The sequence below is a fragment of the Hirsutella rhossiliensis genome, assembly GCF_020360975.1.
Source record: "Hirsutella rhossiliensis strain HR02 chromosome Unknown scaffold00002, whole genome shotgun sequence".
In the NCBI taxonomy this organism is placed as follows: Eukaryota; Fungi; Ascomycota; class Sordariomycetes; order Hypocreales; family Ophiocordycipitaceae; genus Hirsutella; species Hirsutella rhossiliensis.
Genome location: NW_025408668.1, coordinates 8,269,869 through 8,285,289, shown reverse-complemented (window position 1 = coordinate 8,285,289; position 15,421 = coordinate 8,269,869). Strand labels below are relative to the sequence as shown.

The window sequence follows — 15,421 nt, the reverse complement described above, 5'->3', positions numbered from 1 at the left end:
AGCCGAGGTAGCAGATACTTCTAGTCAGGCGGGAGACGCCTTGAGGATGGCTCGAGTGTCCATCTCGTCTCTCCTCTTCAACCCATCATCATCATCACTCGTTTCCTGCCCCGAGGCTCGAGCTCACCTCATGGCTTCCAACACTCCGTCACCCCATTTGCGCGAACCGATTTCTGCGGGCCCCAAACTCAAGGACCAGATCCCCAAGCTAGAGCCTCGCAAACGGCGACCCGAACCCTCAAATCCAACTCCAGTCCCCGAGACTCCCGTCCTGCCCTCGCCACCAGACACATCGCACTGGTCGTTCAAGGTACCGACGAGGCGAATCATCTCCCCCAAAGACCATGGCCTCTTTCTCTCCTCCCCAGCCAACAGCCTCGTCAAAGCTTGGGTGTTCGGGCTGTCAGAAGCCGTTGTCGATACCCCCTGTTCTGCCGTCAAGGAAGATGGCCTCAGTGCAACGGTACAGGCCCTCCTGACGATACTGGATGAGGCCCGCGAGCTCATCGCCAAATCGCCTCCAGACGACCAGGGGGGCTCACGGTTTGGGAACAAGGCCTTTCGAGGCTTTCTGGATCTCGCCAGGAGCAAGTGTACGAGGTGGCACAACATGCTGGGGCTCGTCAATGACGATGCCATCGCCGAGGCATCTGCCTACCTGAATCAATCCTTCGGAAACCGTAACCGCATCGACTATGGCTCGGGCCATGAGCTCAACTTTATGATGTGGCTTCTTTGTCTCTACCAGCTTGGCCTGTTGCAGACGACAGACTTCAAGCCCCTCGTTCTCCGTGTATTCCTGCGCTACCTGGCCCTGATGCGCTCTGTCCAGATGACCTACTACCTGGAGCCCGCCGGATCCCACGGTGTTTGGGGCCTGGACGATTACCAGTTCCTGCCTTTTCTCTTCGGCGCAGCTCAACTCCTCCATCACCCATTCATCACCCCTCGCGCCATCCACCAGGACCTCACCATCGAGGAGTTTGGCAAGGACTACATGTATCTTGGCCAGATTGGCTTCGTAAACAACACCAAGACCGTTAAGGGCCTGCGGTGGCATAGCCCCATGCTGGACGACATCTCCTCGGCAAAGTCGTGGTCCAAGATTGACGGCGGTATGCGCCGGATGTTTGCTGCAGAGGTGTTGGGCAAGTTGCCGGTTATGCAGCACTTCTTATTCGGCTCATTGATTCCCGCCGCAGCCGGCATGAGCGAGGAACACCCAGATGCGGCTGCGGACGACGACGGGGACGATGATGGGACCGCTGACGCAAGACAACATCCCGGCCACTCGCACGATGGTACGGGTTGGGGAGACTGCTGCGGGATCAAGGTTCCCAGCAGTATTGCGGCGGCTCAAGAGTTGAAGAAGGGAACCGGGGGAGAAACCTTGCGGAGAATTCCATTCGATTGACGGGAATCACCACGAGGTGCCTGGGCAGAGCTTGCACGAAGCTCGTGTCTGGCGGCGCACACTCATCGGCCAGTCTGCGAAGAGTTATGCCTGGGAGTTTCTCGCAGCCCCCAAGCGTGTTGCTGTGCCGTCCATGGAAGCTATTCTCCCCCCTGGTCCGGTCACGGGTGAATGCGATGGGCCGCGTGTGCTGGAATTCGAGCCGGACGCCCGTCGCTAGACCCGTCGTTGCAGGGGCACCGCTCACGCGCGCCCCGGACAAGTCCCGGGCACATGCGCCCTGCACCCCGGGCATAGGCGCAAACAAGGGGGCTATGCCTTGAAGAATACGAGGATATTTCGGGTATGTCGATGCTGTACATGGGTCATAGGGCCCTGTCCTTCTTCGAGAATGCACACGTGGCGGCGTTCCGTACCGTTCTTTGTTTCCCATGGTCGTCAGCGACTGGGATCACGACCAACCGCCAAGGATCTCCGGACGCCGGTGATGAGTATTGGCGCTAGCGTGAAGACGCCCCGGCAGAGCTGGTGAGACCAATTGTGGAGCCGGCATGGAGTATCCGGGCATTTGGTCGGAACCAAAGTTCTGGAAGGCATCATAACTATTAAACCTTGCCCTGTCATGCATTCGCATATTCAATGACTAAGATTACTTCGTTCAATTTTCTGCATAACTGTAGTAGCTCTTGCTGGGTATAACTGGCATGGACTGCGGGAGAATGAGATTTTCCGGTCCCGACGTCCTATCCATCGGCTGGAGGCTGTCGTGGGTGTCTGAAGCGACGGTGATTCATCTCGTTACGGTACCGAGGACGGGCATTCGCACATCTTTGCGGCTCCGGGCTTGAACATCCAGCTCTACTTTTATTGGAGCATCCTCCGCTCCGCCTGGTCATCGCATATCAGTCGGTGCTGGATGCATGAGCCATGGAGTCAAGGCCCGATCACCGGTTCGACCCCTTTGGACCCGGTGCAGATGCCTATGGCGACGACAGACCCGACCTGGGCGGCCCCGATTACAATGATCCGGCCACTCTCGCCCAGCTAATGCATCCGGACATGCCCGTTCCAACCTACAAGTCTCCGGCCGACGTCCGCCGCGAGGCCCAGCAGCGGTCCAGCAGCATATTCGCTAGCTACCATAGACTGCAAGCCATCCTCGTGCGTCACGAGGCCACGATCCAGAGGCGCTGGGCAAAGAAGAAGAAGCAGCAGAGACTCGAAATTCTGCTGAGTGCCTGGCCCGGCATGGCCAAAATGCATCGTCCGGACTTCGAGGCGTTCCGCAAAGAGTCTATCCAGTCCAAGCACCTGCCCACAAGCTACAAGGACCGCTTCATGTGGGCATACATCAATCAAGAGGACCTGTCGACGCCGAAGGCTCTGCTGTTGCTTCTCAATTCCAGAGGTCGCTATCATCCCTCCCAGTTCGCTGCCGCCGATGGCGAGGCGATGCATCTCGGCAAGGTAACAATGAGTCTTGTTCCCATCTTTCTCAACGAGCACGTCCTTCTGCTTAACGGGGTCCTCGACGCCAGAGAATATGGCAAATTGCTGGCCTGGGACGATCATCCCGATGCCTTTGACTGGATGCACACGAGAAAACAGTTCTTGCCAGGCGAGGGGCTTCAAATTCTCGAGGCGCAAGAGAGAACCCTGGCCTTTCTCGTGAGCTGCTGCTTGCAGATTCTCCACGACATTCCAGCCGACGCGCTGACTAGCAACGAATTTTCTCCCCAACCAGAGCCGCAACTGAAGAGTGAAAAGGAGACAGACGGGCTCGAATCCCTGGCCGTTATGGCGGCGGAGGCTCCTTATCGAGTTCCCGCGCAGCTCGACCTTGGCCGAATCGAGGCGCTCCTTCGGGCCAAAACATCGGCGGCTGAGGATCACCTTTGGGCCCTGCGAGAGGATCCAGGGTACTTTGCCGAGAGGCTGCTCCAGGTCCGAGAACACCGACAGGAGATGCTTAAGGACGTCTACGGCGATGCGCATCCCGTATTCAGTTTCGGCCGGCAGAGTGTATTTTGGACCCGTGTCGTGAGTAATATGGTGCTCGACGCCCATCTGGAACTTGAGGTCTATTCCAATCTTTGCCAACAGGCCCAAAATTTGCAAGCGCTGCAAGCCAAGCACGCCGCGGCCATATCGCCCATGCAAGACCTGCCCGAGGAGTTCCTGGCGGCCCTGCTCAAATTCCGCTTTTACCTCGACTGGGCAGTCAAGGGACCTCTGAACCAGCTCAAGCACAGCGTTTCTGCATCTCCGCCAATGCGAAAGTTCTTTGTGCGCGAGCCGCCAGTAGATGCCAGCTCCACCATAATTCAAATCAGGTCCAAGTCTGGTGTCAAGATGAACAAGGTCGAAGCTCAACTGACCTGGCTGCTCCGCACGCTGTGGGAAGACGACCGTCAACTCTTCTTGGTGCGCCTGCCTTTGGCTTTGGATGAGCTGGAGCGCCTCTTGATGGCCGAGCCTCAGGCAAAAGAACTTGTATCGGCACACGTGGCCGAAGTCATTGGAAACCTCTCTATCCTTTCGCAATGCTTGAGCCAGCTCGACTTGTACCAGCCGTGGGCGCAGAGCTTTGAATCGAACATGGTGGATCGGGAAGACGGGATCAAGCACCAGTTTGACGAGCAGACCAAGTCGTGGGCTAAGCTGGTAAAGGCTGTTAGTGACAAGAACCTTCCCCGGGCGGCCAAACTATGCGATCCTTCCGACAAGAACTTCTCCTACCCATCGGGAAAGCGTCGGACCAAGGAGGATACCGAGGCAATGCGGAGAGCCGAGCAAAAGCTCGACGACTTCTGGGCCATTGTCGATCGCGTCGTTCGTGTCGAGTGCGGCAACTTGGAGGGTACAGCCCTGGGACATCTTCTGTCACAGCAGCGCACTCTGCAGCGCACGCCGGAATGGGTTGCCGAGCCGGCACCGGCGGCCAAGGGACGAGATCCGAACCTCGACGTCGACTCCATCTACAAGCCACTGTCAACGCTGTATATCGGTCTCACGTACAGGCCGGGGCAAGCCCACTCGCCATTGAAGACAAAGACAAAAACGAGAGGACAGTCATCACAGGAGTATGCCCCTACCGACACGGGCACCACCGCCACTGAGGCAGCTGCTCCGGACTCAATCGCGGTCGACGCTCGCGCGCTCAAGGTGTTTCGGACGCTCTTCTTCAACCCGGCCGTGACGTCATCGCCGGGTGAGATTCCGTGGAACGACTTCACCTATGCGATGACATTGACGGGAATGTTTGCGGCGGAGAAGTTGTACGGGTCTGTCTGGCAGTTCCAGCGGGTGGACGGATCCGACCAGAGCAGGATCCAATTCCACGAGCCGCATCCTCGGGCCAAGATTCCGTTTTTCATGGCCAGGAGGCACGGAAGGAGGCTCAACAGGGCGTACGGGTGGGTCGGGGAGACATTTGTCTTGAAGGGGAAAAAGTAACACAGCGAGCGTGGTATGCCGCGGCGAGAAGAATGTACGAGGTGGAACTTGTTGAAATGAACGGGCGCTGTTTGCCCTCATCACTAAGTATTTCCGGAGTGTTTTTGGTTTAGCTGACCATGGTCCGTTGAGTAATACCACAGATTGGAAGTCCGTGAGCGAGCCTGTCAATCCCCACTCTCTGACGAATCCAGAACCATGGTTCGCGCCGTGTTTGCGCCGTCTCGGTGTTTTCGTGAGTCCCAGGGGCCGACGGTCCATGGCACGGGGTCGGATTCGGGCCATGGGCAGCAGAGATGGGGAGACAAGAAAGGGCGCCCAAGGGAATCAGTTGCGCAGATTTTCTGATACGACCTGTTCCGCAGGAGACGTTGGAGCTTTGCCCCGCCGCCGCTCACCGAGGGCTGCTGCTGCCGCTGCTGCTGCTGCTCCTGTTTGCGGCAGGTCATCAAAAACCCGTCCTGGCGCACTCGAGTTCCATACATCCCCAGAACCCGCGAGTAGGCGCGGCGACCGGTGCCCTGCCGAGCACGCATTTTCCCGGGCCCCGAAGAAGGCGGGCACACTTGGCGCCCAGGCCCATGGTCCGCCGCTGAGCCTCAGCCCTTCTTCACATGTTGACCGGGGGAAAAGGGGGGCGTGCGTTGTGCCAAGCAAGGCCCCGATCAGGAACCGGAACCGGTGGGATTGCGCTCGCCGCCCAGGGGCCCCGGGTCTTCGCATCGAAATGCCCTGCGGTCCGAACGGGAGCGGGACAAGGGGAGGGGCGAGTGAGGATACGAAAAAGACGCCGGCTGTGCAGCTTGTTTGTCGCCCCCTCTCCCCCCCTCGGCACATGGGGCTGTGATGGTGGCCAGGGAGCAGTCACGTCGTAATGGCTTCTTTTCAAGTCTCCTCTTGGCCGGCCTCAACTCGTCATCGGGCATATACGTGCCGATCGAACACCTCCCTGCCCCAAGGGAAGGGCGGAGAAGCTCACCAGGTGTCCCATCTCACAGGAAGCTATGACGACAAGCTTCTCATGCTCTACAGTACGCCCTCACGGGACCATCAACATAGCGTAGAAGATTGGCGAGGCTAAAGACAGGCACGAGAAGCGAGGAAAAGGCACGGTGTTTGTGACTGTCAATAGATTGTGCCCGCTTAGAGGCCAACGCTATCGTCATGCGTAGCCTGCATATGCCACCACGTGAAAACGCTCGCACACTGCGTCCAGTCTTCAGCATCATGCGCCTTTCGTCCATCCACGACGAGATTGTTCCCTTGTTCATCACTTCGTTAAGCCTGCATTGGGTACCGTCGTGCACCTTGGCCGTTCTGGCCACAGGCAGAGTTCCCCTGTCCCAACGCGGCGATCAGCTAGCTAAAGCAATTCATGCATTGCCCATAATCATGCTAGCCGTCTCTCTTTTTTGTCACTTTTTGTTTTGCTTTCCATTAGTCGACGTACGCCGCCCTCAAGGTATCTTTTTAAAAATCATTCCGTAATCAAAAAAAAAGTGCAGACGCAATGCAATCCCGCAATCCGGCGATGCTTGCTGGCGAAATTGAGGCACAATAGAGGAAAAATGGCCACCGTGCCGTAGTGTTGCGTCGTATCGACTCGAACGAATAGGCAGGAGAAAATGATGAGTGATGGTAATCTCTCAAGTCTTCAGTCCTTGCAATGGCATGGGCCCGGTTTCGTCGGGAATTGAGCGTTGCGTAGGAGGCTGGCGCAGGCGATTTGCCACATGAATGTCGATGAGCATCTCGACCAAGGCTTCGGCTTCCCCATGTAGCTCTCCGAGCTCCTCTTCGCTCAAGGTACGGCCCAGCCTGTCTTCGCCTGCCCGCGGTTTGCGGTACGCGGCGAAAACGATGCCGCGATCGATCCTCTCAGACAAGCGGATGCCCGACACGGGGCCGTTGGCGTCAGGACCTCCAGACCTGGTGTATTGACCGGTGTAGAATGCGCTTGCGTAGCCACGTGCCAGATCGTGGCCTTGGGCCTCGAGATTGCGGTACTCAATCCAACCGTCGGAGCGGAGGATGGTAGTGTGCACGAGGGAGGAGATTTGGAGTGGCGAGGGAACATGATGCAGGCCATGAGCGGCCAGAAGCCGACCCATCATTGGCTTGGGAGCCACTTTTGAATCGTCGTTTGTTGCGCCATCGAATTCCGAGCCACCAAGGCCAGTGCTGGCGTGGTCGGGCCACAGGTTCACCACGTAGACCAGGTCGAAGTCGTAGCGTCGAGCAATCCGGGCAGCTTCAAAGGCCGCAACTGCCGCGGGACGGCTGGTGCGCGGGGGCGTCAGGGTCAGCAGGGAGGAGGTGAGGGGCTGCGACGATGAGATGGAAAGGCCCATCGGTGGTAAAGCCGGCTCAGCCTCATCGTTGGATTCCAAAAGCGGGCTCTCAGGAGTCGACTCAGCAATGTCATCGTCGCTGAGATTGAGAAACTCGTTGAAGTCGGGCTCCCGCAGTGTCGAGCTGCAGAAAGAGAGCTGGGCGGAAGGGGCTATGCTGGACTGGCTGTACGATCGGTGAAGGGACAGCTGATCGAACGAATCGCCAAAGTCACTCAGCAGGGCCTTGGAAGCCGATTTTTCGATGGTGTCGAGCGACCGTGAGCCTCTGAGTTGTGAATCGGATACAGGGCCAAACTCGGGGGTTTCTTCTGGAGTAGGAGGGGCTCTGCATGGGATATCCGGAAGCACTTTGGATGGCGGGGCGGACAGGAACAAGCCATTGTCCTCTGGGTCCGAAGAAGGCGGTGTATCCAGTCTGCCTGTTGGAATGGCTATCTCGAGAGGGGACCGGCACCGAGGACTTGGTAGTTGAGGAATCTCGAGTGGCTGAGAGGTGCACGCCGCAGGAGCGGGGGAGCTTTCGTCCCGACCAGAGGGTTTGGGAAACTGGAAGTCGCGCAGGCCGGCAACAATGTGCTCGACACGACGGTTGCTGAACGAAGGAGAACGAGTGGGCATATGCTTGGGGCGGAGCGGGCTGTCGGGTTGCGCGTGCGAGCCCATGCGTTGCGTGGGCAAAATGTCCGGCACGGAGGGAGAGCGTCCCGCAGCTTGCCTGAGGCGCACCTCATCGCGCGCTGCCATTCGAGTAGTCTTGGGGCGAATGAAGGAAGGCGAAGGAAACTGGGGCTCCGAAAATTGGACAGCATTGCTAGGCTGAGGGCCTGGGCCTGGAGAAGCTCGACGCTTGTAGGCGAAGAGCCGCTCGAGGCGGTCCAAGCCGTTGGTCATTGAGGCGGCGGACAAGAGTTGAAAGATGGCTGTGAAGACGGCAGATGCGCAGGTGCGTTGGCAAGGTGAGGGAGGTTGTTGTGGAAAGTGGACGGCGCCAAAGGAGGGCAAGGCGGGGGAACAGAAGACGAGTTTGCGTGGCGAATGGGTTGGGCGGTCAAGGGGGACTGAGTGTGTGTGGGTGGCAGTGAAAAAGGCGGGCAAGTGCCGGTGAGTTGACAACTGGTTGCCGTGATCGTGGGGTAGGTCAGGTGGCGGAAAGCAGACGAACGAACAAGCCGTGACGTGGTGGTAAGAAGTCGGTCGGAATGATGGCGTGCTGGATCTTGGGACGCGTGGGATGAAATGCAGATGCGCTCGTCTTTGTATCACGACGGGCCTGAAGCCACGAGGGCGGTGGCGGTGCGAGCCGAGGGTTGTCGATTGGTATGTGTCGAGGGAGGTCGAGGCCGCTCGAGATGGGGACCGAGGCGCAGGCCGTGGAGAGCAGGAGGAGGCGAGAGACAGAGACAGACAGCTGGTACTATTGGCCTCGAGCGCGCCGTGTGGGTGGGCGATGAATTTGGGCGATGAACGTGGGCGATGTATGTGGTGTGGGTGGTGTGGGTGGTGTGGGTGGTGAGCCTCACGGCAGGCAGGAGGAGGAGTGTGTAAGTGCCGCGGTTTCCTAATTGGGCTGCTGCGTCGAAACGGTCGGCTCACTGGACACGAGGGAAGGAGGGGCCTGGATAATGAGCAGGTGCCAAGAAGGGGAGGCGGGCGTGGCCAACAGCTTCTTTTTTCGTCCCTCAGTGTTTGAAGTCCCGGCAAGCATCCAGAGGGGTTTCCCTCGTCGCCTGGGAGAGGGGGCCGAGGGAGTCTTTAAGATGCGGCGAGAGTGACGAGGGGCTGACATCAAAAAGCAAACAAGCTCCAGCCAAGCTCCAGCCAAGCCAGCCTCCGCTCTACGGCCGAGCCCGAGGGTCGTCGGCTAGTCCACGACACTCGTCCATCGGCCGGACCCAAGACCTGGCACCCACAGACGTTGAGATGACAGGGATGACAGGGATCACCGGGCTCTCGGACGCCCAGGTGCATAATAACAACGGGCCCAGTCGAGCTCGCATCCTCCCTTCTCTCTCTCTTGCGCCGGCTCCTGCTAACTCGTCTCGCCCTCTAGGCTCTCCCTCGCCCTCTAGGCTCTCCCTCGCCCTCGCCCTCGCCCTCGCCCTCGCCCTCCTCCTGTCTCTCTCTGTCCAGAGAGCGGGCTGTGTGCGAGACAGGCTCTTTGAGAGCAGGCCATTGATTCTTTCAAATGGATCAGCAGCGGGGCATCGCGGCAACCATCCATCCATCCACCCATCCATCCATAGTCACCACCAAATTGCCCAACCAAACAACAGTTGCCCGTGGCGTGCCGTTCCTCGGCTTCATGGCGTCAAAGGGCTCGCCTATGATGAGGGTCGCTTTCTTTTTCGGCAACATCGTGTCGTCTTGTATTTTTCATATGATTACTAGCGACGAGGCAGGTGACGAGGCGGCATGCCAAACCCTCTCCTGTTGCTCTTCTCTCACCTCTCACATTTTCCTTCTGCCATGGCACCCCCATTTATGTATGCGACCAGTTAGTTGCACGGCTGGCCTGTCTTGTGCATACACACACACACACTCACATACTCACACACACGCGCACACGCGCACACACGCACACACGCACACACGCACACACGCACACACGCACACACACACACACACACACACACACACACGCACACTCAGACACACACACACACGGAGCATTTCACCCTACTTTGCCTACCTGGTCTACCGTGGCTCGACTCGCGCACAGTATGCGAAAGTCGACACGTTTTCTTGGCCTCCCACCCCCCACAAACCTGGACACGCGCACTGCAGATTGTACTGGCGGCTACGCCGTGCGGCAAAGCAGAAAAGAAAACTGCTGCTCGTGCCCCGCATGTGTTCGTACATACGCGGGCTCGTGCGTCCCGGTCCTCCAAGTTCAAGTTCGCCCATGACAGACGCATCTCAGACAGCGGCGAGACACTTGGCATCAGTGGCGACCTGGGCCCCAACATGCTTCATTCTCGACAACTGCAGTTGTATGTCGAAGCCGGTTGAGGGTACGCCGCTGTTTCGAGGCAAACCCCAGTCACTAACAGACACCACGCGCGGCTAGGCATGGATCCGAGTGCTGGCGCGGCCGCCGGACTAGCTGCCCTGTACTGTACCGTCTTCTATAACCCATGACGCGAGCCTTGGAGGAGTTGGAATGTCCAAAAGCAAAACCTGCGGTGGGAGCGCAAGCTGTCGCGGCGGTCCGCCTTCTCGAAAGAGGCTTGACGAGCTGACTACGAATTTAGACACGCTGGCAGGGTTTCCCCCCATCCCCGGCCTGCACGTATACATGCACCGCATCGCCACCCGTGATAACCAGTTTACAAAGCAAGGCCTCGCTACCACAGACAGCCTCTCTGCGTCAGCCGAGAGCGGGGCGCCTCTGCAGCCTGCGCCTAACGCGGCCTCGAGCGCAGCGTTTCATTCCGCCTCGGCCTCAGTCCAACAACCGGGCCCTTGGGATTTTGCCAGAACTTTCCATCCTTCTCCCGGGCGCCCAGATGGTCGCTCTCTTGCACCGGGCGAAATCCCGGGCTAGGGAGGGCCTCCTTGTGTCGATAATCCAGACTACTCGGTAGTATGACTCCACCCGACAGCATGACACTTCGAACTCCTCTCAACCAGCTCCACAGCGGTGGTTCCCGTCCGTCACTATGGGCGGGCTGTGGCGGCCGACTCGAGGCGCACGGCCCTCGCTCAACACCACCATATATATCCGTACGGAGTACATACGTCTTGGCTCATGGCCACCGTTTGGCTTCTCTCCTGCAATGCTCTGTGAGATATGCTTGACTCGTCCGTCGCGGTATCACGGCCAGATTGTTATGAGTCGTGCAGCAGAAACAGTGCAATATATCTTTTGCATTGTCTGATTGCTCTTTCTGCCCTCTTCTGCTGTCTCAGCCGCTCGGGCTCCCAAGGCTCTGGTTCTACTGAGGGGGAGAGGGAAGGCTCTGCCCTGCTTTGGCCCCGGGAGGGGGAGTGTTGATGCCGGCTAACGGTATGTACATACCCCCCAGACAGGAGCCATGCGGAGCAGAGGCATTGCTTCTTCTGTTCGCCAAAACGTCAATGGCCTCGCCCATCTGCCTTGCATATGCCCCATGCAGCTATATCAACCACATCCAGGAAAGGTTATATTGGACCGAGGGGTGGGCGGGGGGTGACGCCGCGTCTTCAGGACAATATACCCCTTGTGCTCGAGCACATGGTGTCTGCACAAGCCTACCCAGGCTCCGTATTTTCTCCGAGTCATGGCAAGATGGAAGCTGGTTCTTGACACCCACAACACAAACTACTCCGCAAACTATACTCCGTAGTCGCCTGCGGAAACGCGGGGCGAAGTAAAATGGATGCATCTGCCATCTTTCCTCCTTCCTGCCCTTGTTTCCTCTTCCATCCGGACCATGAATTGGCATCCATCACCTGTCTTGCTCACGGGGACCTCCAGTTCCCTCAAAGACAAGGAGCCAAATTCGGAGCAGAGATGAAGCAGGTGGAAAGAGGAAGAGCAAAAAAAAAAAAAGAAGAGGGCCATGCGGCTTGGACGAAGGGTCCCATCCAGAGACGGCTTGGAAGACCAAAGGCCGGTGCGCTCGGGTGCAGCAACCGCAGCCGCCGTTCTCTCGCTTTCGCCGCCCTACCTTCGCGTCACTTTGGTGTGGCACAGCCGACTTTGCTTGTTTTCCCCGCCAGCCGATTCTAGAGATCCCCTCCCCTCTATGTCACCGCCAACATCGGACCCTGCAGATCGCATTTTGAGCTGCGTTGAAGCTGCTGTTTCGGAACTGTTGGAAAAAAAAATCTTTCCGCACGCAGGGACTGACACTGGCTGCCACGTTCCGTTCGCATAACCATCTCTCAAGGACACCTTCGAATAGGAGCATTGTGGCCGGAATTACGAGTTGCTTCACTCGACGAGGCCCATCGGACGGGAGCCTTGGGCTTCTCTGGCAGGTGAGACAAAGAGATCCTGTGTCCGCGTGTTATCGTCGTCGCCCGACCCGTCCGGGCTGATTGCGACTGCGCCGACCCGATGAAAGGAGCATGCCGAGGTATGATCAACACCCTGCGCCATGAGCCAGAGCGACGGTTCCCAGGCAAAGAAAAAGCAACCAGACGAGCCTAGGCTTGCGGGAGCCAAGTGACAATATCCATCTCCTCATTAGTTAGTCGGCGGTCGATTGGCTTGTGCGGGCGACCTTCCCCACAGCCTGGCTCTCCCTGCCTCGGGCAAGCTGATTCCTCTCGTCCGTGCTGTCCGGCGCTCACAATGTTAGCTCCGATATCGTGTCAAACATTTTTGCGACAAAGGTCCATGGGCGCGGCTCGAGCCCTCCTGTCGCAAAGTAATGAAATGCCATTTCTCAGGCATGGCAAAATAACACCCATCTTTCGCTCGCCAACCATCTCCACAGTCCACACCACCATCTGGACCATGGTTCGTCTCCTTCTGGCCCATCCAGACGTCATTCATCATCTGCTGCCCTCGCGCGAGACCGCCACGTACATAGCGGCTGCGGAGGGACGGGGTAGCGAATCCACATATTGGGACGCAGTCACTTGCAGCCCGGGTGCTGCCCTGAGCGTGACCCGCAGATCGAGTGAATCCTTTATGGCTCTCCCTCGCTCAAGCTCATATTGCGCGATTTAAGTATTGGCTCTCGAGGGGGGAATACCACGGCAAGAGCTGAACCTAGAGACTGCTGGCTCGAGCACTCTGGCGTGTCTCGATTCAACCCTCGACTCAACCATTGAACCATGTCTCCGGATGACAGCAACCCCCCAAAAGGGGTTCATGAGACGATCCTTGGGCTGCATGATGATGTCTGTTGGTTCTCGTCTTCTACAGCGGTCTGCTACAGCGGCGCGAGGCGATTTGGCGGTATCCTGGCTTGTCTTTCCCAAATGTGCTTTCGTTGGTTCCAATATTGTCGTCTTGTGCTGACACTGTCCGCAAGGGGAGGGGGGGCCAACGGGTGATCATACCGCACCTCCCTTCGTCTCGTCAACGGGTCATAGCCGGAGAGTCTGCAAGGTGATGATGCTGGAGATGGCGTCCTACTATCCCAAAGGCGCGGGATGGAGCTCCCACACCTGTCAGAGATGGGCATATACATGTCCTCTTAAGCGTGAGCCTCATGGAGAAGGTACCATGGCACAGGCTCGACCTCGGCCAAAGGCACTCAGTCATCTTTTGGAGATGCCTCGGAGCACTCATATCGCCGACTCTCCGCATGACCACGAGCTGGGTCAAAGATGATGGGTCAGTGGTCTCATTGGCAAGCGAAAGTGAACGCTGGTGGTGGTGGCAAGTGTCGCTGTTCTTGGTAGGCCTGACGACGGTCCGGCCCAGTGGGAATAGGCCGCACAATGCTCATCATCGACGCAGAGGCATCTCTGTTGCAAACACGGATTGGAGAGACTGCTTCCAACTCTCAGAAAAAGGGGATTTGGCAAAGGGATGTATTTGGGCTCTTGCGAATGGAGCATGTGAGCATGCCATCGGTGCCTTGAGGCTGTTTTCGGTGAGGGCACAAGACTGAGCGAAGCATGAGACGAGATGTTAAAAAGATTAGACATGGTCTCCGAGCCAACATCAAGCACCCCCGCGGCTACCGCCGCCTTTCGTTGCAGGACATGGGGCGCCTCATCGCATCACAGCTTGTAGGAGCCAGAGTCGCCGTCGATTTCTCCAAAGAGACCAATGAAGGCATTGTGAACCTCGTCGGTCAGGTCACTCGCCTGCAGACTTCGACCCCTCTTGAGAAAGGCCAGCCGAGAAGATTCCTATGCCCCTGAGGCGTTAGCTCTTTGCGTCCTCTCGATTGGACTTGGCCTCGCTTGTGCGACAGAAGGAGGCAAATATGGACAGTGGATATTGAAAGGGGGGTTTCTTGCCCTCGTGATTGCGCTCCCCCCGAAAGCCGCGAGTCCCATCATCTCGTCGGCCGATAGGCGATCGTCACCAGTGTCCCAAATGCCGTCTAGGTAGGCCTTTCGCCAGCCGAGAAACGTCGCTACCGACCCGGTCAGGGTATCGCCCTGGCCGCCGCTCCTCTTCCTGCCCCCCTCGAGGTCGTCGGTCAAGGTGGACTTGCCGTTGGAGATGAGGTCAGCCTTGCCCTTTTGAATAATGGTCACGCCGCCCAGTGCCTTGGCCATGGCCTCGACTTTGCCCGTCTCGCCGGCGGCCCCGTCCTGCTGCTGCTGCTGTCCGAGCTTGAGCGAGTCCCAGAGCCGGCCAAACTCGACGACGTTGGGCGTCAGGACGGCGCCGGCGTACCCCCTGACCAGGTCCGGGTCCCGCTGCACCAGCTGCAGCGCGTCGGCGTCGAGCACGACGGCCATGTCCCTGTCGCGGGCGGCGCGCACCACCCGGGCGACGGTGGCCTGCATGCGCGGGTCGCGCCCCAGCCCGGGCCCGACGACGAGGACGTGCAGGCGCGGAAGCATGTCGATGATGCGGGCCGCGTCGTGTTCTGCGTCGCCGTCATGGTTGGGGTCCTGCGCTGAGGATGAGGAAGAAGGGGATTGCCGCATCAGCGGATGGACCATTAGGTTGGGCGAGTAGGTCTTGATGACGGCGCCGGCTTGCGGTGTGCAAATGACATGGGACTGCGTGTAAGAAAGCCCCCGTCAGTTTCCTCGACATCATCGTGAACGTCCACCCGCGCCCCCAAGTCGAGTCGTGTCAGATCACGGCATCGGCACGCACCATGTCGCATCCCAGCCTCGCGCTGGCCATGGCCGAAAAGTACGGCGCCCCCGTGTAGTCCTCGCTGCCGCCAATGACGGCGATGCGGCCCAGCTGCCCTGCGCCGCGCCGCTCAAGTCAGTCAGCGAGCCTTTTTTTCTTTTTCATCTCCCTTCATCTCATCCTCATCCTCCTTCTTCTTCTTCATCTTCTTCCTTCCCCGCGCCGCCGTTTCATGGCTGCTTACCAGCGGCACCCCCGGCTCCGTCGTCAGACCCCGGGGAGACACCTCCCCCCCTGCGAGAAAATCATAAACGAAACAAGAAACACGAACCCTTGTGAAACTTGTCCAGCATGGGCGGGATCATCCTCCGCACCCTGCCCAGCACGTCCCGAGTTGCCGCGGACATTTCGGGCGCCGGCGCCTGGTCCCTCGCTGACATGGCGGCTCCAATCGCCCGCGCCGTGCCGTACTGTCGCTGCTCCTCGTGATAC

The 15,421-nt window shown here is 58.5% G+C and overlaps 4 protein-coding genes across 4 annotated transcripts; 2 read left to right on the top strand and 2 right to left on the bottom strand.

The window, feature by feature from the left end:
- Positions 1-130: 130 nt before the first annotated feature.
- HRG_02732 (phosphotyrosyl phosphate activator (PTPA) protein) lies at positions 131-1,414 on the top strand (the record flags this gene model as incomplete). Its single annotated transcript, XM_044861203.1, has 1 exon — positions 131-1,414. The coding sequence occupies one exon, from the start codon at positions 131-133 to the stop codon at positions 1,412-1,414; it is 1,284 nt and encodes a 427-aa protein (XP_044724836.1).
- Positions 1,415-2,341: 927 nt separating this feature from the next.
- HRG_02731 (C2H2 and C2HC zinc finger) lies at positions 2,342-4,870 on the top strand (the record flags this gene model as incomplete). The annotated part of the gene is made up of 3 exons (XM_044861202.1): positions 2,342-4,246; positions 4,304-4,692; positions 4,744-4,870. The coding sequence occupies 3 exons, from the start codon at positions 2,342-2,344 to the stop codon at positions 4,868-4,870; spliced, it is 2,421 nt and encodes an 806-aa protein (XP_044724835.1).
- Positions 4,871-6,516: 1,646 nt separating this feature from the next.
- Positions 6,517-8,115, bottom strand: HRG_02730 (uncharacterized protein; the record flags this gene model as incomplete). Its single annotated transcript, XM_044861201.1, has 1 exon — positions 6,517-8,115. The coding sequence occupies one exon, from the start codon at positions 8,113-8,115 to the stop codon at positions 6,517-6,519; it is 1,599 nt and encodes a 532-aa protein (XP_044724834.1).
- Positions 8,116-13,887: 5,772 nt separating this feature from the next.
- Positions 13,888-15,369, bottom strand: HRG_02729 (carbohydrate kinase domain-containing protein; the record flags this gene model as incomplete). Its single annotated transcript, XM_044861200.1, has 5 exons — positions 13,888-14,019; positions 14,131-14,736; positions 14,785-14,847; positions 14,948-15,045; positions 15,261-15,369. The coding sequence occupies 5 exons, from the start codon at positions 15,367-15,369 to the stop codon at positions 13,888-13,890; spliced, it is 1,008 nt and encodes a 335-aa protein (XP_044724833.1).
- Positions 15,370-15,421: the final 52 nt, after the last annotated feature.